The sequence below is a fragment of the Kogia breviceps genome, chromosome 2 (assembly GCF_026419965.1).
Source record: "Kogia breviceps isolate mKogBre1 chromosome 2, mKogBre1 haplotype 1, whole genome shotgun sequence".
Classification (NCBI taxonomy): domain Eukaryota; kingdom Metazoa; phylum Chordata; class Mammalia; order Artiodactyla; family Physeteridae; genus Kogia; species Kogia breviceps.
In genome coordinates, this window is record NC_081311.1 from 64,814,626 (window position 1) to 64,836,991 (window position 22,366).

The window sequence follows — 22,366 nt, forward strand, 5'->3', positions numbered from 1 at the left end:
GCATGTCAATAGCATTTTCAAGGTACACAATTGAGGAAACAAATGAGATTTTAAAATGTGCTATCTCCATAGTTCAAACATGTTGTTCCTCTATGACTGCCAAAACTTTATTTGCAAAAGAAAAGCTAAGATTAAGGTAAGATATTTTCAATTATATATACACAATATAATTTTAAAGACCAGTCATTTTATTGCTTAATATGTCTTCTTGAATTAAAAAGGTTGACTGCTCAGGATACTTACATTCATAATAGCAATAACCTTTAACACATAAGCACCTATTCGCTAAAGCTAGTCTTGAACTTTTAGTAATGTCATATGCTTCTAAATTAACCATTTTAAATACTATACAAAGCTCATAACAGACTGCTAGCTTATAACTGAATTAGGTAACTACTAAATACTCATTAGGCAAACTACTGAAAATAAAGAAAACATACACATTCCTACAGCTCCATGAATGCCCAAATTAAAGATGATATAATGAGAATTTGGGATTAAGCAATTGTAATTTGGCTGTAAAACCTCAATGGCTTACACATTTCAAGCTGAACTAGAACCTCTAAGCACCTTTTCCTTTGGAAAAATCACACATTTTAAAATAGTGTCTAATGGAAGGTCCATTAAAATCACAATGGATCATAGCTGTCAACTTTAAATAGTGTCTTTCTCCTTAAGAGCTGAAGTTTACATACTGGTGCAACAGCACAAATGCAGATGCTACAAAGGGAGCTACAAAAAAAAGCCACAAATTTTATTCACAACACTTGCATATAAAGTTTTCTTTCTGCAGACTCGTGTGGAGTTGAAAATAAAGGATGCTGATATGCATATTATGCAACATATCAAAAAGAGAGAGAGAAAGAGAGAGAAAGAGAGAAAGCACTTTAGTTGAGTGAAAATTCATTTATCTACTGAAAATCTGGGAGAATTTACATCCACTGTACTCCAAATTTACCCCTAAGTGACAGAAAAATACTATATGAAATGGAAAAATATTAAATATTAGTTAATCAATAGCTGATTACCTTTAAAACTTTGGGCTTCTTTTCCCTCTGGGGCCTCTTGTTTTCCTTTATAACCTAAAAAAAATCAAATTGCAAAATGAGCCTCCGTATAAGAGAAAAAAAATTAGCTCCCACCTCCCCCCTCCAAAATTTTTGGCTATTCTCTATAAAACTACTTATACCATCTAAAATCATCAACATGTTTGCTAGACAGAACCTAAAGAGCTTATGTAAAATGTATACTTCAAAAGTCACTGAAAAATAGCCTTGCATAAAGATGAAGTAGGGAAATACCCTTTTTTCCCCTTAAAGTCTGTCTTAATTAGCCTCTGCATTCTTCACAGCGAAGCCCACGAGGTAGCCATCTTGCTTGCTTCTGCAGAGGAAGCCTCTACAGTTGAACAGTTCTGCAAACTGCTTTTTGGTATTATTATCATGGTGTTTAAAGGCAGCCCTGGCCTGCCAGCACTGTAGACGTGCTGGGCATGCCTTTTGCAAAAACAGCCCCACAAAGAGTGCAGCCAATGGCAATGCAGAGCTTAGCAACTCCAAAGTGATCTTCTCTGCCTAGCCTTCCTAGACAAAGGATCTCCTGTGCGGCTCCGCTCTCACCACAGGACACAGGCAGCCACAAGCTGCGACATGGAGTTCGCTGCAGAGGATCTGGTCGCGCCGAAATCACAGGAGGCTTCAGCAAAAACAATGCACACAAATCCCCCAGGTCTCCACCATCGGATCGATGGCGGATTCTCCCTGATTAGTAACCTCTTGGCGGCTCCGAGGGCAGGTCTGCGCGGGGGGAGGGGTGCGCGGTCTTGCCTTTAACGTACAGGAGATATAACTGAGCTGAGGGGGGCATTTGGGCTTGCTGAAACTCTGGAAGGTATTGTGCATTTTTACTTTATAAGGCAAGGCTAAATATTGGCGATATTTAAGGCAGGGAGGTTATGTGAGGACAGTGTAGGCTCAGCTGTTGGGCTGCGTGTCTCATTCCTCGGGAACCACACCTCTCTGCAGCAGGCGCTTTGCCCAGAAACACAGCAATTTGATTTCTGTCAATAAATGTCCAATGATAAAGGCGGATTAAAAAATAATAATAAAGCCACTTAAAAGGGAAGGGACAGGATATGAGGACAAGGAGAGGTGGAGGAGTTTTCAAAATACACTTGCCACTCTCAGTGGCTGGAGATTTCAAAAAGATTTCTCTCTCTTGCTCTGGACATTTCTGATGACCTTCATTTCCCAAAGAAATCCATCCCTTCCAGAAGGAGGATTCATAACTTTGGGACACAGGAAGCACCTCTGGCTCCTCCGCCTCCCAAGATCATCAACTGTCACTGAGCATCTCTCCGCAGAGCTGCCAAACAAGTCCCCACGTGGAGCCTGTCTGTGCACGGGCTGATGGACAGACACAGCCACTTACTTCCCAGGGATTGGGAGCTGAGCCAGAGGTGGAACAAGCAACCAGCCACACTCAACACACCTGAACTGCCCCCATGCCCAGTGGGTGGTAAGCACTGGGAGAGCTGGGCACCACAGTTAGAACTTGCCAGACCCTGGGAATGACAGAGCCAGAGGAGTTTAGCCCCTCCCTTCAGCCTCCTGGACATGTAACAGGGGCAGTAGACGAAGAACCAGGACAGCTGTTTGAGCTGGCAGGTCTCAAGGTCACTGCCAAAATGCAGTGCAGAGGCCAGTCACAGTCCCATCACAGCCACCTTGACAGCTGCATAGATCTTGGGAAGACAGCCTCAGCTCCATCCTCACAGGGCCAAAGTTTCAGCAGCACATTTGGGGGATTGGCAGGAGGGCCTCACTGGCTGCTCAGCCAAAGATTGGTTTTCCACTTGCAGTTGGATTCAGAACAGATTCCCACAACCAGAAATCGGGAACAGAGAGAGGGCCGGAAAGCCTGTATTTCATCACCCTTGATTCCTAGCCTTTCAGTCTGCCACAAAAGCACGCTTTTCTTGTTGGAATGGGAAGTCCAACATGCATTGTTTCCCCACTTTAAACTACCTCTCCCTCACCCACTCACTTTCAAAATTTTTAACAAATGTAAGCAGCAAGCAAAACCAGTGGATTTTGACCTAACCACATCCACCACAGCAACTTTAAGCACACTGAGCCCACGCTAAAAAGCTCTCTGTGGGGAATGAAGCAACCGTGAAATGAATGGGTAGAAAAACAGGACCAAATGCAAGATTTGAAAATGAGTGCAAAACCTTTTAACCCTACATTTCTTTCTCTTTGGAGATTTTTGTGTGTGTGGTAACATATACATAACATAAAATTTTCCATTTTAACCATTTTAAAGTGTACAATTTAGTAGCATTAAGTATATCCACAATGTTGTGCAAGTATCACCACTTTCCATTTCCAGAACTTTTTCATCATTCCAAACAGAAACTCTGTACCCATTTAACAGTAACTCCCCACTACTGTGCTAACTTCTGTTCTACTTTCTGAGTCTATAAATTTGCCTGCTCTAGGTACCTCATATAAGTAGTATCACACAATATTTGTTATTTTATGTCTGGCTTATTTCACTTAGCATAAAGTTTTCAAGGTTCATCCATGTTGTAAGATGTATTAAGAATTTCATTCCTTTTTAAGGCTAAATAACAACATTTTGTTACCCATTCTTCTGTTGATACACTTTTGGGTCATTTCTCCCTTTTGACTATTGTGAATAATACTGCTATGAACATGGGTATACAGGTATCTACTTGAGTCCCTGCATTCAATTCATTTGAGTATATACCTGGGAGTAGAATTGCTGGATCATATGACAATTCTGTTTAATTTTTTGAGGAACCACCAAACCATTTTCTGCAGCCAAACTATTTTTTACCATTTTACATTCCCATCAGCAATGCATACAAGGGTAGCCCTACATTTCTTAAAGTGTCTTCCATTTCAATTACAGATTATGCCTCTCCCCTTGAAAAGCCGAATAACACTTTTAAAAAGCATCAACATTTTCCCAGGTTGATTGCTCACTCTTTAGTAAAATGGCCATGATATATTAAGATATAATTATAGGGGACTTCCCTGGCCGTTAAGCGGTTAAGATTCCGTGCTTCCAGTGCAGAAGACGCGGGTTCGATCCCTGGTTGGGGAACTATGATCCCATGTGCCATGTGGCAAAAAAAATAAAAAAGATATAATTATATATTTTAAATCATTTTATTACCTGTGTGATCCATATGTTTGCCTCAATAAAATAAAATCAGGATCAGAGTGTTAGGTCTACTGAATATCCACACTGGTGAGAGGTCCATTTTTTAAAGCCCCATGGACAGGCGTTTTCACTGCATGGGATACTCATGAAACCACACAACGTCGCACTTGGCAACCTAAGCAAACATCGAAGGTCTGTATTTAGTGTTCTGTAAAATGAGTTAATAATAAAGCCAAAGCTCATCCCAGCTAAATGAGGGTTAATGGAAGTGACCAGAACTAACATTAACTCCAAATATCCAACTGATACTACACCATGAAGATCTATACATGTTTGAACACAGAGTAGATTGGTAACATCAATTAGTTGTGACCATCTGTTCTAAATCCTACACCTAGCGATTTGTCCATCTCAGCTCAAGGCTTAGGTGACATGAACTTTGATGGAGAAAATAATCAGAAATTACTAGCAGAGAAAGTGGAGGTCGAGAGCCATTCTCATTATCTTATTATTTAGGGCAAAATGCATACAACTCGATCCAGCTGAATGAATGACAAATTGAGAAACTAAGACACATTGTGTTGTAGTCCAGCTTATTCAGAACTTATTTTTGTCACTTAAATCTATTTGTTTTTCCCACAAGGGACCACTATTAAGTTGCATGAGTTACTTAATTTTGTAATAACTCAAGTGTATTAGGTTTTTCAAATATTACAAAATGAGATCTATCTCTTTTCTCTAAAAAGTCACGTGATTAGAGCTTAAAAAAAGAGCACCAGAGAAAATTTAGGTCATAGATAAACTGAGGCCCAAAGAGGTAAAATTACTTAACTCAGGTTACATAGCAAGTTAAAACCTGAACTTGAGCCTGAATCTAACCATTTACACTGCTCTCTCTATAATTCTTCTTCATTACTCAACAATAGAATTTGCAAATATCCCAAAATAACCTTAAATGAACCATTTTAACACACAAAAAAAGGGACTTCTTGGCAGTCCAGTGGTTAAGACTCCACGCTTCTACTGCAGAGGGCACGGGTTCAGTCCCTGGTCGGGAACTAAGATCCCAATTCCGTGTGATGCGGCCAAAAACAAAACAAAAACAAAAATCACTTCAAAACCACACCCTTGGGCTTCCCTGGTGGCGCAGTGGTTGAGAGCCCGCCTGCCAATGCAGGGGACGCAGGTTCGTGCCCCGGTCCGGGAAGATCCCACATGCCGCGGAGCGGCTGGGCCCGTGAGCCGTGGCCGCTGAGCCTGCGCGTCCGGAGCCTGTGCTCCGCAACGGGAGAGGCCACATAGGTGAGAGGCCCGCGTACCGCAAAAAAAAAAAAAAACACACACCCTTAGTTATAAAAATATTGAATCACTATGTTGTACACCTGAAACTAATATAATACTGTAAATCAACAATACTTCCAAAAAAAAACCCCTCACATGCATCGTTTTTAGGCTAGAACAGCAGCTCAAGAAGATTAGTATTTTTTTCCTAATATTTGTTTATTTATTTATTTGGCTGCACCGGGTCCTACTTGCGGCATGTGGGTGTTGCGGCATGCAGGATCTTTAGCTGCGGCATGTGGGATCTAGTTCCCTGACCAGGGATGGAAGTTCCCTGACCAGGGATGGAACCTGGGCCTGGAGCGAGGAGTCTTAGCCACTGGACCACCAGGGAAGTCCAAAGAAGATTAGTATTTTTTTAAATTAATTAATTAATTAATTAATATATATTTTTGGCTGTGTTGGGTCTTCGTTGCTGCGTGTGGGCTTTCTCTAGTTGCAGCGAGCGGGGACTACCCTTTGTTGCAGTGTGCAGGCTTCTCATTGCGGTGGCTTCTCTTGTTGCAGAGCACAGGCTCTAAGTGCACAGGCTTCAGTACTTGCGGCTCGTGGGCTCTAGAGCGCCGGCTCAGTAGTTGTGGCACATGGGTTTAGTTCCTCTGTGACATGTGGAATCTCTCTGGACCAGGGCTTGAACCCGTGCCCCCTTAATTGGCAGACAGATTCCCAACCACTGCGCCACCAGGGAAACCCTAGTGTATTTTTTAAAAGATAATATTGTGTGCCCTCAGAGATAAATTTATGAATAATTTCAAAATCCTACATCTCTTTCTAAACATAAGCAATTCTGTACCCACAAGAAACTAGACATACAAATACTGCCTAGGAGGAGTCTTCTTCTAAATTAATCTCGAGTTATTTACTATTCCTCAAAATTGACACCTGTGCAGCACAAAATCCTTCCAATATTAGCCACACTCATGTCTCCCATGAAATCCTCCTATATGTCTCTTATTTACTGTTGGAGACATAGCTTTTGCTGTGCTACTTGGTTAATATATTCCTAGTACCACCTTTCAATCAATAAGAATAACAAAAAAAAAGGCAGCTCATACTTTAACAATTCTTTTTTTTTTTTTTTTTTTTTTTTTGCAGTACGCGGGCCTCTCACTGTTGTGGCCTCTCCCGTTGCGGAGCACAGGCTCCGGACGCACAGGCTCAGCAGCCATGGCTCACGGGCCCAGCCTCTCCGCGGCATGTGGGATCTTCCTGGACCGGGACACGAACCCATGTCCCCTGCATTGTCAGGCGGACTCTCAACCACTGCGCCAGCAGGGTAGCCCTCCATACTTGAACAATTCTAATGGAGATCTTAAAGTGAGTTTGATTTTATGTAGTGTGAGACACAGGAACCTGAAAGGCTAACACTGGAGATCTTCTCAGTTTTTAATCGTAAGTGATTGAGTCGATCCCCTGGCACAGCCTTTCCCTGGCTTCCCTCCCCCACTTCCTTCCCTGACGCTTATCTGCAGTAATGCTTTTTCCCTCTAAGGGGCCTGGTCTACCAAGTATCCAACTCCATTCTCTCTAGCAGTCCTGCTTACTGCTGGTAAAAATAACTGCTCGTCAATAGCAAGAACTAAGGAACAAGTAAGCAAGCAGTGATCTTCAGCAGCTGCCAAGTGAGAACAGGTGACAATGAGGTGAACCACAGATAATGCCAGAGACTAAATGGGGCTAAAATATCACCTCTCCCCAATTTCTTCTCAACAATTCGTAGTACTAACTTGAAACTGACAAGTCTACTCCCTCTATTACAGTCTAGATCCATAATTTGAACAGCGAAATCCAATAACAGCATCTATAGCTTTTTGTCTAAAACAAATCACAAAGGATGCTGCAATTTAGAAAATTTTCCCCTTTTGTGAATGATATATTGAATTCTTATTATTATTCTTAGTCTGTCCTGTGTATTTTATAATTAATGTTATTCTTTTTTTTTTTTTAGGAAGTTCTGTACCTTCGGGCTCCTTCTCTATGTTATTCATGCAAGAGAGCTGACTCTAGAGAGCACTGTACCCTCAGGGTTTTTTTTTTTTTTTTTTTTTTTAATTTTTTATTTTTGGCTGCGTTGGGTCTTCGGTGCTGCACGGGGGCTTTCTCTCCTTGCGGTGAGTAGGGGCTACTCTTCGTTGTGGTGTGCAGCCATCTCATTGTGGTGGCTTCTCTTGCTGCAGAGCATGGGCTCTAGGTGCATGGGCTTCAGTAGTTGTGGCGCACGGGCTCAGTAGTTGTGGCTCCCAGGCTCTAGAGCGCAGGCTCAGTCACTGTGGTGCACGGGCTTAGTTGCTCTGCGGCATGTGGGATCTTCCCGGACCAGGGCTCGAACCCGTGTCCCCTGCAATGGCAGGCAGACTCTTAACCACTGCGCCACCAGGGAAGTCCAATACCCTCAGTTTTTGATCTAATAGCAAAATCCTAAAACTGTCTTGTTTTACTGAGAAACTCAAAGCATTTACACACATACAACTTATTTCTGAGAAAGTTAGACCTAGGTGTCTCCTAAGTTTAGCAAAATCAAACCAATCTGTTAATTCATGTTTTTACAACGAAATTCCCCCATTTAATAACCAAAAACCGTTAAAACAATAGTGTTGTTTTAAAACAACTGTTGTGCACTTTCAATATGCAGACATGGTGCTGGGCTCCCCGCTCCCCCCGCCGGACCGTACCATCTCAGGAGAGACACAAACAGATAATTATTATGAAGTAGTATAGAAAGGGGATGAGTCCAGAAATCTATGCAAGACCAGAGAAGGCTTCCCAGAGGAAGTGACATTTATTTCCACTGTAAGTAGGAGTTGGTTAAACGTAGAGGGACAGAAGAAAAGTATGTGCCCCAGATGGAGGTAACAACATATACAAGGACACTGGGAGCTCTGTGGCTATTGACAGTCACACTATGGGGAGAAATGCATATAAATAGGTATGCTACAACATGGGCATTAATGCTGGTCATTGAGAATGCATATGAAGAGATGTAATCAGCCTTAAATCTCTACCATTCTGGTTTGAAATGTTTCTGTTCCATCCTTCAACTTTCCATAATTGGTCCTTTCAAAAGACAACAATGAAAAAAAAAAAAAAAAAAAAAAAAAAAAGACAACAATGATACCCCTGTTAAGTTGTTCATCACAAACAGCTACCTTTTCAAGAGAAATAAGGAGAGGTGACTGGTTTATCCTAGGTCTGAAACCTTTGTATTTTAGCTAGAAAAAAAACCTCATGTAACTAAGTCTCCTAATCAGAGTAAAGCCATATTTTGAGAATAAGTGTATGTAGGGAGTTTTTTTGTGTTTTTTTTTTTCTTTGCGGTACACGGGCCTCTCACTGCTGTGGCCTCTCCCGTTGCGGAGCACAGGCTCAAGACGCGCAGGCTCAGCGGCCATGGCTCACGGGCTCAGCCACTCCGCGGCATGTGGGATCTTCCCGGACTGGGGCACAAACATGTGTCCCCTGCATTGGCAGGCGGACTTTCAACCACCGCACCACCTGGGAAGCCCTGTATGTAGGTTTTTGTTGAGATGAGATCAGTTACTCAGGAAGGGGTTAACCACTTTAGTTTTTGAACTAATTTACTCGAGTCCCACACAATCTATGGAGAAGCAAGATTTGCCTTCCAAGAAATGTTACTCTTTCAGCTGGGTAACTCTGGTTGTACTGGAGAGATGCTTCTGATGTTTGGAGAAAGGGATGCCCTTCCTTTGTTCATTCCAGAAATAGAACAGAGAACACCAGCTATATTCGAGGCACTGCTTAACACCTGTGGAATCTCTGACAGTGAATAACTTTTCCATTGAGCTTAACTCAGGTAGAGAGAAAAAACAAAAAACTTGACATGGAGCCCACAATATTTATAATTATAGAATGCCTAAAATTAATTTTTTCTAAAGTCTGTTTGACTTTCTTGATATCCAAATACTTATTCAGTGGGCACAATAGCTCTTGTTTAAACTAAAATAAATAAACAGTCCTTGATAGTCTTACTAGAGACTTTTTTTTTTTTTTGGCCACAGAGCATGTGGGATCTTAGTTCCCCAATCAGGGGTCGACCAGGGATGGAACCCGTGCCCCCTGAAGCAGAAGCACAGATTCTTAACCACTGGACCGCCAGGGAAGTCCGAGAGACATTTCTTCTAACTTGAGATTACCATTTCGTTGTCTGAGGGGATCCTTTTGAGTTTTTGCAATGTAAAGCCCTTTGGGAATAACTCGTGGGATCAAGAGGAGATATATTTGTCCTAGCAAGAAAACAAGTTATTTTCCCCACAGTCCACCTTAGAAATCAACAAGGAGCTCAAGGTTATACCCGTGTTAACTGTGCAGATTTAAATGAAAAACTTGCCTATCTTTATCAGGAATGTTTTAGCCTAAACGATCATAATGGTGTTTCCATAGATACTCTTAATGACTAGTTAAGAAAATGCAATTTTCCCCAAAATCTGTTTGATTTACCTGACTTCCAAACACTTATTCAAAGTGTACATTAGCTCTTGCTGTTTAAAATAAAATAAATGGGGGCTTCCCTGGTGGAGCAGTGGTTGAGAGTCCGCCTGCCGATGCAGGGGACACGGGTTTGTGCCCCGGTCTGGGAAGATCCCACATGCCGTGGAGCGGCTGGGCCCGTGAGCCATGGCCGCTGAGCCTGAGCGTCCGGAGCCTGTGCTCCGCGACGGGAGAGGCCACAACAGTGAGAGGCCCGCGTACCGCAAAATAAATAAATAAATAAATTGTTCTTAATGTTTTTACTAGATATTTATAAACTGTGAATTGATATTTTCCTTGCTCATACAACAGTTCTTTCATGCACATCATTTGAGAATAAGTCAAACTGCATTCACTGATGCTGTGATTGTTTCCAACTTTATGAATATGTACCAAATTTTTATAAGGCTGCTTTTGCTAATCATCATAATAAATGAAGCATTAGTGGGTTTGGGGAGGGGGTGGTGGGGAAGAAGGACCACTATACCTAACAATTGTCTTAATCATAACTATGTATGTGATAAAAGAAAATTAATTTAGATTTTTTGAAAAGAAAGTATTATTTCCTCATGGCTTGTCCACCTTAAGATGTTATATCATACAATATCAAAATATGATCTTATACAAGATCAGTATGTCCTTGGTGGGATCCAAATCCCAATGATGCTTATTAACTATGGGACCCAATGTAAGTTAACCTCCCATAGACTCAGTGAGGGACAAAGCTGACTTCAGGGTTAAATGCTGTAATGGCTATGAAAAAAGCTTCTGGTATGGCAGCTGACTTGCAGGTGGTTCCATTACAGCAACGGAGAATGATGGCTATCACATGAACATGTACAAATAAACAAGGTATTAAGCAATTAAAACTCATTTAATATAAAAATGGAGATATTCAAGCAAACAATATTTTGGGACATTGGAACCTGTCCCAGATAAGTCTAGTATTAACAAGATTTCTGCTAGAGTTAGGGCATGCTAATTTCACCATACCATTATAACATAATCTTACATTTATTAGTAAGATCTTAGTTCACCCACCAGGGATCAACCCTGTGCCCCTGCATTGGGAGCACGGAGTCTTAACCACAGGAAGTCCCTAGGGAGCTGTGTGGGGTGTGTGTGTGTGTGTGTGTGTGTGTGTGTGTGTGTGTGTGTGTGTTTCTGGTGTACAGCAAAATGATTCAGTTACATATATTTATGCACATATATATATTCTTCTTCAGATTCTTTCCCATCATAGGTTATTACAAGATACTGAATATAGTTTCCTGTGCTATACAGTGCTATACAGTTTCCTGTGCTATATAGTTTCCTTGTTAAAATGAACCTAGAATAAGATTTTTTTTTTTTTTTTTTTTTGTGGTACATGGGCCTCTCACTGTTGTGGCCTCTTCCGCTGCAGAGTACAGGTTCCGGACACGCAGGCTCAGCGGCCATGGCTCACGGGCCTCATGTGGGATCCTCCCGGACCGGGGCGTGAACCTGTGTCCCCTGCATTGGCAGGCGGACTCTCAACCACTGCGCCACCAGGGAAGCCCTAGTATAAGATTCTTATACAACATCCCTTTCAAAGTTTCAAAAGTCTAAAAGATAGCAGCAATCACCTGAGCAAGGCTATCCTCAACCAGTCCAATTCTGGCCCCACTTCTCTCTATCCTCCAGGTTCTTCATATATTTGGCTTGTTGCCCTTGCTCAGAAACATGGTGGTTAATTTTATTTATTTATTATTTTGGCCATGCCATGCCGCTTGTGGGATTTTAGTTCCCTGACCAGGGATCGAACCCTGGCCCTCGGTAGCTGAAGTGTTGAGTCCTAACTAATGGACCTCCAGGAAATTCCCGGGAACATGGTGCTTTAAATGAGCACTTACCATCCAAGCCAAGGGCTCTAATCCAAGATCAACTGTGTAGTCTTAGACAAGTTACTTGGCCTGTCTAAGCCTCAGTGTCTTACTTTATACATTGGGGGAAGAATGTATGTTTCATAGGATTATTACAAGGATTACATGAGATAATGAGCATGTCAGTGCTTAATACAGTACCGGGCACTTAGTAAGTACTCAATATATAATAGTTGTTATTAACCCCTTCAGATATCAATGTTTATTACATACCAGTTCCACATCTATGACTAGTATCATTTAATTCAACCAACATTTGTTTGGTGGCTACCAAATGACAAGCACTACACAATGTTTGTGTCCCCCCAAAATTCATTTTTTGAAATCCTAAAGCCCAATATAATGATATTAGAAGATGGGGCCTTTGGGAGATGCTTAAGTCATGAGGGTAGAACCCTCATGAATGGGATTAGTGCCTTCTAAAAGAAGCTCCAGAGAGTTCCCTAACCTCTTCCACCATGTGAGGACACAGTGAGAAGACACAAACCATGAACCAGGAAGTGGGCCTTCACCAGAATTCAGCCAATCTGGTGCCTTCTCCAGAACAATGAGCAATAAATTTCTGTTGTTTATAAGCCACCCCGTCTGCAGTATTTTGTTACAGCAGCCCAAACGGACTAAGACAGACTTGAATAGACACTTCTCAAAAAAAGATATACAAGTGATCAATCAGGACATGAAAAGATGCTTGATCTCATTTATCATTAGAGAAATGCAAATCAAAACCATCCTGGAATACCACTTCACACCGACTAGGAAGGCAATAATCAGAAAGTCAGATAATAAGTTTTGATGAGGATGGTTGAATCTAAAATGGTACAGCTGCTTTGGAAAACAGTTTGGCAATTCCTTAAAGTTAAACAAAGAGTTACCATATGACCCAGCAGTTCCAATCCTAGGGATATACCCGTAATAACTGAAAACACATGTCCAAAAAAGAAACCTGTACACAAATGTTCGTAAATGCATTATTCATAGTAGCAAAAAAGTAGAAACAACTCAGAAGTCCATCAACTGATGAATGTTTATACAAAATGTGGTTTATTCATACAATGAAATATTATTCAGCCATAAAAGGGCACTAAGTACTGATAAATGCTATGACATGGATGAAACTTGAAAACATTATGCTAAAGTAAAAGAAGCCAGATACAAAAGACCAATATTGTATGGTTCCATTTACATGAAATGCCCAGAATAGGCAAATCCATAAAGACAAAAAGCAAATTAGTGGTTACCAGGAGCTGAGGGAGAAAAGAATGGGGAGTTACTGCTTAATTATACTGGGTTTCTTTTTTGGGGTGATGAATGTGTTCTGGAATTAGATTGTAGTAAAGGTTGCACAACTTTGTAAATATACTAAAAACCGGGAATTCCTTGGTGGTCCAGTGGTTAGGACTCCGTGCTTCCACTGCAGGGGGCACTGGTTCGATGACTGTTTGGGGAACTAAGATCCTACAAGCTCTGCAGCCAAAAAAAAAAATATATATATATATAAAACCACTATTGCACTATTGTACACTTTCAAAAGAGTGAATTTTATGATACATGAATTAGATCTCAGTTTTTTAAAAAGAAGAAATTGTTTGATTCTCCTTTATCATAATGGAAAGAGTGCCTCTACTACTTGCTAGCCAGGGGAAATTAATACATTTTTTAATGTGGGTTTCCATTTCCTGGTCTGCTAAATGAGAGTCCTAATACTTATACTTCATGGGTCACTGTCAGGATCAAACATGGTAACATTAAGCTTTGTAGCACAGGATCTGGCCCATAGTAGACTCTCAATAAATGTTAATTTTTCCCTTTTTCCTTTCCTTTGCCAGTTTCCTGCACTGCACGTCAAAGAAGTTTAAATTTTGTTAAAATCTTATGTACCTAATTATCAATGAAGACAAAGTTCCCTGGTAACTGACTTTTTTAAAAGAAATAAGTTAGGGCTTCCCTGGTGGCGCAGTGGTTGAGAGTCCGCCTGCTGATGCAGGGGATGCGGGTTCGTGTCCCGGTCCGGGAGGATCCCACATGCCGCGGAGCGGCTGGGCCACGTGAGGCATGGCCGCTGAGCCTGTGAGTCCGGAGCCGGTGCTCCGCAACGGGAGAGGCCACGACAATGAGAGGCCCTTGTACAGCAAAAAAAAAAAAAAAAAAAAGAAAGAAGTTAAACACTACCTTGTTTTGTTTTCCTTGTTTTATTGATTTTTGTTTATTTTGACATCTCATAGTGTACCAGAAATGTCCCTAGAAAATGGAAGCAGGTGAATAAAGAAGGTAATTTAATTTTATGTTGCCTAGTAGACAAATCTCCCTGCAATTCTGTGTTAATTCCTAAACAAGTTACTTACTCCTCCAAGTGTGGGGGAAACTAACCCCCACCCCGCCACACACACACACACACACACACACACACACACACACACACACACACACACTTTTCTCTCTAAATCTAAACTGGTTCAGCTCCCTCCAAAAGTCCATGGCTTGGATCAACTGTGGGCTTCCACTGTCTTGTCCTCCCACTTCCTCCTGTCTTGATCCTACTTTTGCCCTTTAACAAAAAGCTCACCACAAAATGGTGCTCCATATGAAATATGATACGAAAATGAGCTGTGTAGTGTAAATGTCTAGAATATGGCAGAAACACCAAAACCCTCTCATTATACAAGGACAAGAAAATAACTGTGGCATCGTCTCGCCGGAAACCACAGTTATAATTCTGCATCACATGGGAACAGTGAAACCAGTTCATTCATAATCCTAATGCTCCTGCAGGAAAAATGTATTTGCAGATACTGTGAAATGGTGTGTACTGGCTACTTCTGAGGACTTTAGTTACTTTCCTCTAAGTAACGTGAGTCAAGTAGCAAGAGGGAAATAGGTGAAAGTAATGAAATGAATAGGCAAATCTCTTCAAGGATAAAACAATAAACACCACATTAAGCACCTACTATGTAGCAGGGACTCTGCCAGACCCTTTGTAGACATCACTTCTGTTCCTCAGGCATCCCTGCTTCAGGGGTCTATCACAATGTTACAAACAGATCCATTCTCACACTGATGACCTCATGGGGGGAATATAGGTTCTTAGTATAACCTAACCAGAGTAACAGTTGTCAATTTCACTCCTTCAAAGTCTTAAAAGATTGGTGTGATCCCCGTTACTTGTTTTTACTTTGGGGAGTAGGAGACATGATTTATATATTTCTGTGAAATCTAATGAAAGCTAAAGACCATCTCTCCAGAAAAAATGCATATAAAACTATATGTTACATATAACTTTGAGGGGATGGGATCACAGAGCACTGAAGCCCATCCAGATTAAAAACCTCTGATGTAGAAGTTCTAACTTTATGATTTTTTGAAACATCATATGAAAGGCAAGTGTTGGGATCATTTAAACCAGGATCAAATTAGTCTTAGGAACTCTTGTCTAGCAACCAAAAAACATGTGGAAAATTTAGTGGGACTAAAGCACTAATATAATAATAATAACTTTAAAATTCTGGGTTTTTCCATGGTAGCTAAAAATACACCAAGTACCTAATCTGATCTGGCTAGTGTCCAGTCATTTAGCTACGCTAATGAGATATGCTTTAATGCTGGCTCAACCCCCATCTTTTTTTTTTTTTTTTTTTCTTTGTGGTACGCGGGCCTCTCACTGTTGTGGCCTCTCTCGCTGCGGAGCACAGGCTCCGGACGCACAGGCTCAGTGGCCATGGCTCACGGGCCCAGCCGCTCCATGGCATGTGGGATCCTCCCAGACCAGGGCACGAACCCGTGTCCCCTGCATCGGCAGGCGGATTCTCAACCACTGCACCACCAGGGAAGCCCTCAACCCCCATCTTTGAGAGGGCATGAAGATGTGTTTACCAGAAAGAAGGTAAAAGAAACTTTAGTTTCTCTTTTTGAGAGAAGGAAATGGACCTAACTTTCCAAAAAATACCTGTAAGTACAAACTTCAGGTTTCCAAATGTGGTAAAGATTTAGAAACCATTAGGCAATAATAAATCATTAACAAAATACTAAATATTTTGGTTATGCTAATACTTCTAGCTTGAAATACAGGACTAGTAGATTCCAGTGTCAAGAACATAATTTGAGGGGACTTTGCTGGTAGTCCAGTGGTAAAGAATCTTCCTCACAATGCAGGGGACACGGGTTGGATCCCTGGTCAGGGAACTAAGATCCCACATGCCCTGAGGCAACTATGTGCCATAAGCCCGCATGCCACAACTACTGAGCTCTTGCGCCTCAACTAGAGCTGGTCTGCCACAAACTACAGGGTCCAACGCGCTCTGGAGCCTGTGTGCCACAACTAGAGAGAGAAAACCCGTACGCCACAACTAGAGAGAAGCCCACACACCACAACAAAGAGCCCGCACTGCAACAAAAGATCTCGCAGGCCGCAACTAAGACCCGACACAGCCACAAAAAAAAAAAAAGAACATAATTTGAAATGGGACCCAAAATAATTTATACAGTCCTGAAAAGTAATTTAGTAGGTTATGTTCATTTACCCAAAGGAATATTATACACATACTTTTTAAATCTTTACAAATTTTTACTTACAAGGGAAATGTTGATGATATAGTGAGTTAAAAAGGAAAAAATTTTACCCCATTCAACTTTAAAGATGTTATTTATTTTTTTCTGTTTGTGTGTCTACACGGTTAGCTTTACTGTAACAAAGCAACTTGTATACTTTCTTTATTTTATGGCCGCGTTGGGCCTTCGTTGATGCGCGGGCTTTCTTTAGTTGCGGCGAGCAGGTGCTCCTCTTCGTGCAGTGTGTGGACTTCTTATTGTGGTGGCACGAGCTCTAGGTGCCCAGGCTTCAGTAGTTGTGGCACGCAGGCTCAGTAGTTGCGGCGCATGGGCTTAGTTGCTCCATGGCACGTGGGATCTTCCCAGACCAGGGATCGAACCTGTGTCCCCTGCATTGGCAGGCAGATTCTTAACCACTGCACCACCAAAGAAGCCCACAATTTGTATACTTTTAACGTGTACAACTGAGCATCATCTTTCCAGTGAAACAAAATAAAAAATTTAAAAACTATGTTATTTTTTAAATGCAGGGACCTCCCTGGTGGTCCAGTGGTTAAGACTTTGCCTTCCAATGCAGGGAGGTGACTGTGCGATCCCTGGTTGGGGAGCTAAGATCCCATATGCCTCAGGGCCAAAAAACCAAAACATAAAACAGAAGCAGTATTGTAACAAATTAAATAAAGACTTTAAAAATGGTCCACATCAAAAAAAATCTTAAAAAAAAAATAAATGCAGAAAAAACACTGGAAGCAAATATGCCTATATATTCATTGTGGTTGCATCTAGGTAGTAGAATTAAAGTTTGTCTCTTTCCTGCTTCTAAGCTTTCCAAATGCAAATTACACTACTTTGATTTTATTACTTTTTAAAGTAACACAAGCTCTTTATGTAGAAATTCAAGCCACGTAGAAGAATTTTAGCAAAATTTAAAGTCACTTATTTTCTAATACACCCATCCTCCATCCAAAAACTCCGGTCCTCAGAGGTAAACACTTCCAACAGTTTGGTTTGGTAGGTACGTATCCTTCTAGAATTGTTTTTCTAAACTCCATTTACAATTAGAAAAACATGATTTTGAGCTTTCATGGTCCTTTTCCCTTTAGAACTTTGAGGTGTCCAAACTTTGCATCTTGGTATAACTCATAATCACAAATGGACATGGCAGTTATTTTAAACACAAGCGGCTGCTTTTTAAACATATTTTTAAAGCACTGTGTACTTCCGATAAACTTTTTTCTCAAGTCCTCTACTTGAATTTCTGCTACAGATATCCCATGATCCTAATATCTTTGGTACTTGAAAATGACATATATAAGAATAAACCCCAAAATGTTTTGAGGTACTAGCTGCTGAGATGATATATTAAGTACACATGGGATATAATGGTTTACAGTGCACTTGTTTTTAAGAGACACTGGTATGTGAGATAGGCTGAATCTTACATTTTTTATGAGATTTCATTCATTCATTGAATCATTTGTTCAGCAAACATTTATTGAGCACCTATGATGTGCTAGCACCCTCTATAGCCTGAGCTTGGGCTTTAGAAGTAATTTAAACATCTCACTTCTAATCACTGCTTTCTCACCATGCCCTTCTTTTTAAAACTGTAGCAGTGTTAACGGGACATAAATAAATCAGAAAAGAGCAAGATTTTTCTTGTTGCTTACTAGCAGACATGAAGAGCTGATGACAATTAGCCAAGACTTTGTGGATAGTCATGACTTGAACACTGAGTCTCATTATCAAGGTAATGACCTGAATTGCTTAGATTAGTTTGATTCATTTGTTAGCTGTGTCTTATTTTAATATGATAATAGTACAAAACTATATGATCCCACCTTCTCTCCTAGCTGGTTACACTAGTGCCATATCCATCATAGTACTACAGTGACTGGCTATTTTATAGGGAGAATGACTTTTGCAGCTTTGAAACCATCAACTCTTGAAATATTACTCTGGAATGAAAATATCAAGAAGCTGACCAACAAAGACACGGGGAGATAAGCTCTGTAGCAAAATAAACATGTACCAAACTACAGTGCTCACTAGTAAGTGATAGTATAACTTGGATTATACTGACACTAGATGAAGGTGTTAAGTCAGTTTCACGCCTTTTTCTTTTGGGATAAAATGGTCTACACAAAATGGCAAGGTAAGATTTGAACCATACTGACAAGATTCCAGAAATTAAAACCCACCAGTCATAATCAGTCAAGATCAGCATGGTTTTGTTTACATGCTTGGGGTTTATTTTTATTTATTTATTTATTTATTTGAAGTCTACTTGATTTACAATGTTGTATTCATTTTTGGTGTGTAGCAAAATGGTTCAGTTATACATATATATACATATTCTAAACATGCAAAGATCCTAGACGCCACAGGCTTTTTTTCCTATGGTCAGCTCTGTGGTGAGGTATGCTACTGAAGTCTCAGTAGTGATACAAAGAGATTCCTTAAAGGCACATTTAGGGACATATAACATCTGCCCTCAATTGCAAGAGTTGGTAGCAAAAATTTGTTCCATATGCCATATATAACATATGCCAAAATGAAATCTGGTTGTTTGAAAACACTGAGAAAAGCAGTGGCCAGAAGAGGCCTGTCCCACGCAACTCCCACTAAAATGGATAAAATAAAATTAAACAAGTATGTCAACCAATTCTGAAGGGACATCTCTGAAACTAGACTGTTAACACACTATCCACAGGATACTGAACAGTCAGTGGTTCAATTTGTATCATATAATACTACTTAACTTTTAGCTTTTCAAGCACAAACTATATAGGTATTGCTATTTTTCCAGGTGTAATTTCTATTAGCTAAGAAGGTAGCATGGTAATAAATAGCACATTTTACAATGTTATCTAATATACTGCTATTAATCTAACCAAGCATATAATAAACCCTTTAATATTTGGAGGAAAAAAAATCAGTATTAACTGGAGTAGGGAATTCCCTGTTGGTTCAGTGGTTAGCACATGGAGCTTTCACTTCCATGGCCCAAGTTCAATCCTTAGTCGGGGAACTAAGATCCCACAAGCTGCCTGGCATGGCAAAACAAAAACAAACAAAAAAACCCAAGAAACAAAAAATATTAATTGGAGTAAATATTAAGAAACTATTTCACTTTGGCAACCAACTCACAAACTGCTTAGTCATTCAATTCATGCTAATTAAATGTGTGATACTATACCAAGTCATCAAGCTATAGATACATAAGTCAAAACACTGCCCTCAGAAGCATATCTACAAACAACTGTGTTTTGTTTTTGTTGTTTTTGAACATACTAAAAAGTGTGTGAAAGTGTAGCCTGGCCAAAGCACCTACCCTTTAAGTCCCTAAAAAGCACCTCTCCCCCTCTTTTAACATCACTCACTATTCAATGAATAGAATAATGCATATGTCTCAGTATGCTAAATTACAAATGCAAAATGAGGAATACCTAGCCAGGAGCAAATTCCTAGATGACTATGAGTTATAAAGTTAATGGTTTTAATTAACTGTATTTCTGAATATGGAGAACACTAAGCTGAACTAAACTTGGTAAAAATAACACTTTATCTCTTGGCCAAAGAGATCACTGGGAAGACTATCTAATCACCTTGTTGTTCAATTAAAAGAAACAATTGGGAGACCAAAATATAATCTATGATAAAAAAGAGTAGATCGGACTTTCCTGGTGGCGCAGTGGTTGAGAATCCGCCTGCTGATGCAGGGGACACGGGTTCGTGCCCCGGTCCGGGAAGATCCCACATGCCGCTGAGCGGCTGGGCCCGTGAGCCATGGCCGCTGAGCCTGTGCTCCACAACGGGAGAGGCCACAGCAGTGAGAGACCCGCATACAGCAAAAAAAAAAAAAAAAAAAGTATATCAAAATTGTTTTTACTTCTCCCAGACATTAGTAGTTAACATTCTGAGAAATGGCATATGCCTTTGGGGGCTAAGTACATTTTAGAAGAAAAAAATTCTGAAAAAAATTCTAACAGTTCTGTTTTTAAAATGTACATTTGTTTCATATAATAAAATATTATTATAGGCCTTCCCTGGTGGCGCAGTGGTTGGGAGTCCTCCTGCCAATGCAGGGGACACGGGCTCGAGCCCTGGTCTGGGGGGTATCCAACATGCCGCGGAGCAACTGGGCCCCTGAGCCATGGCTGCTGAGCCCACGTGCCACGGCTACTGGAGCCCACAAGCCTAGAGCCCGTGCTCCGCAGCGGGGGAGGCCACTGCAATGGGAAGCCCACGCACCGCTGGGAAGAGTGGCCCCCGCTTGCTGCAACTAGAGAAAGCCTGCGCGCAGCAATGAAGACCCAACGCAGCCAAAATAAATAAATTTAAATATATATATATATATTATTATAAATAAATATTCTAATAATAAAAATATTAACATTTTAAAACTGTACATGTATTTTCTCTTTCTCACTCCAACTCTCAATAGTAAGTAAAATAATTCTGATGTGAGGAACAAATACATGAAATATATTTGCTTATCAATATTCTTACTTATCAAAGTAAATGGGCTTCAATCACTGATGTGTGTAAAATAAATATCAAAAATTTTTGATATCAAATACCTAAAAATAAAACAAACTAAATAAATCTGTACTGAAATCTACAAAATGTTACTGAAAGTCAGTCATAAATAAAGATATACTATGGTCATGAACTGGAAGATTCAATATTGTAAAAATGTCAATCTCTTCAAACTGATGAGGGGGGTATAGCTCAGTGGTAGAGAGAGCATTTAACTGCAAACTGATATATAGATTCAACACAAACAACAAAAATTCCAACAGGGTTTTTGGTGGAAATTTACAAGCTGATTCAAAAATTTTGATGAAGGGATTTCCCTGGTGGTCCTGTGGCTAAGACTCCGAACTCCCAGTGCAGGGGGCCTGGGTTCGATCTCTGGTCAGGGCGCTGGACCCCACATGCCACAACTAAGAAGACTCCACATGCAGCAATGAAGATCCCACACACACGTGGCAACTAAGACCCAGTGCAGCCAAATATAAATAAATACATATATCAAAAATTTTTTGGGCTTCCCTGGTGGCGCAGTGGTTGGGCGTCCACCTGCCGATGCAGGGGACGTGGGTTCGTGCCCCGGTCTGGGAGGATCCCACGTGCCGCGGAGCGGCTGGGCCCGTGGGCCATGGCCGCTGGGCCTGCGCGTCCGGAGCCTGTGCCCCGCAATGGGGAGACACCGCAGCGGTGAGAGGCCCGCGTAGCGCAAAAAAAAAATTTTTTTTAATGAAAATGCAAAGAACCAAAAAAATAACCCAAATAAATATTGAAAACAAAACTGAAGGACTTATACTACCATTTAGCAAGACTAGTTGTAAAGTCTATTAAGGAGAGTTCAGACAGAAAAATAAACAAAAGGCCAATGAAACAGTCTAGAAACAGATTGAGAACTAATCAATCACTTGATTTGTTACAAAGTTGATGTTGTAGTAGTGGGGAAAGGACAGTCATGTCTGTAATGGTGCTGGTCAAGTAGATATCCATATGAAAAAGAATGAGTCTTGACTCCTATCTCATGTGATACACAATAGTCAATTCCAGTTTGTACATCTAAATGTGAAAGGTTTAAAAAGTAACTTTTTAAGAAGAAAACAAAAGAGAACATCTTCATGACATTGGAAGTTGCAAAAAAACACAAAATTCCCCCACCCCACCCCGGTTCGTGGGCCTCTCACTGTTGTGGCCTCTCCCATGGCAGAGCACAGGCTCTGGACGCGCAGGCTCAGTGGCCATGGCTCACCAGCCCAGTTGCTCCACGGCATGTGGGATCTTCCCGGACTGGGGTACGAACCCGTGTCCCCTGCATCAGCAGGCGGACTCTCAACCACTGTGCCACCAGGGAAGCCCTATTCATTTGATTTTTTATT

The 22,366-nt window shown here is 40.9% G+C and overlaps 1 protein-coding gene across 3 annotated transcripts in view; it reads right to left on the bottom strand.

Annotated features, from left to right (window-relative positions):
- The window catches only part of TET1 (tet methylcytosine dioxygenase 1), a 138,834-nt gene that overhangs the window by 100,157 nt on the left and 16,311 nt on the right, over window positions 1-22,366 (bottom strand). For 2 of the 3 annotated variants that reach the window (XM_059052655.2, XM_059052653.2), the window contains exon 3: window positions 1,029-1,082. In XM_059052655.2, coding sequence (XP_058908638.1) covers window positions 1,029-1,082 — 54 coding nt within the window. Of the gene's footprint in view, window positions 1-1,028; window positions 1,083-1,301; window positions 1,597-22,366 lie in introns of those variants that run through there. The other variant, XM_067025477.1, reaches the window with a different exon arrangement.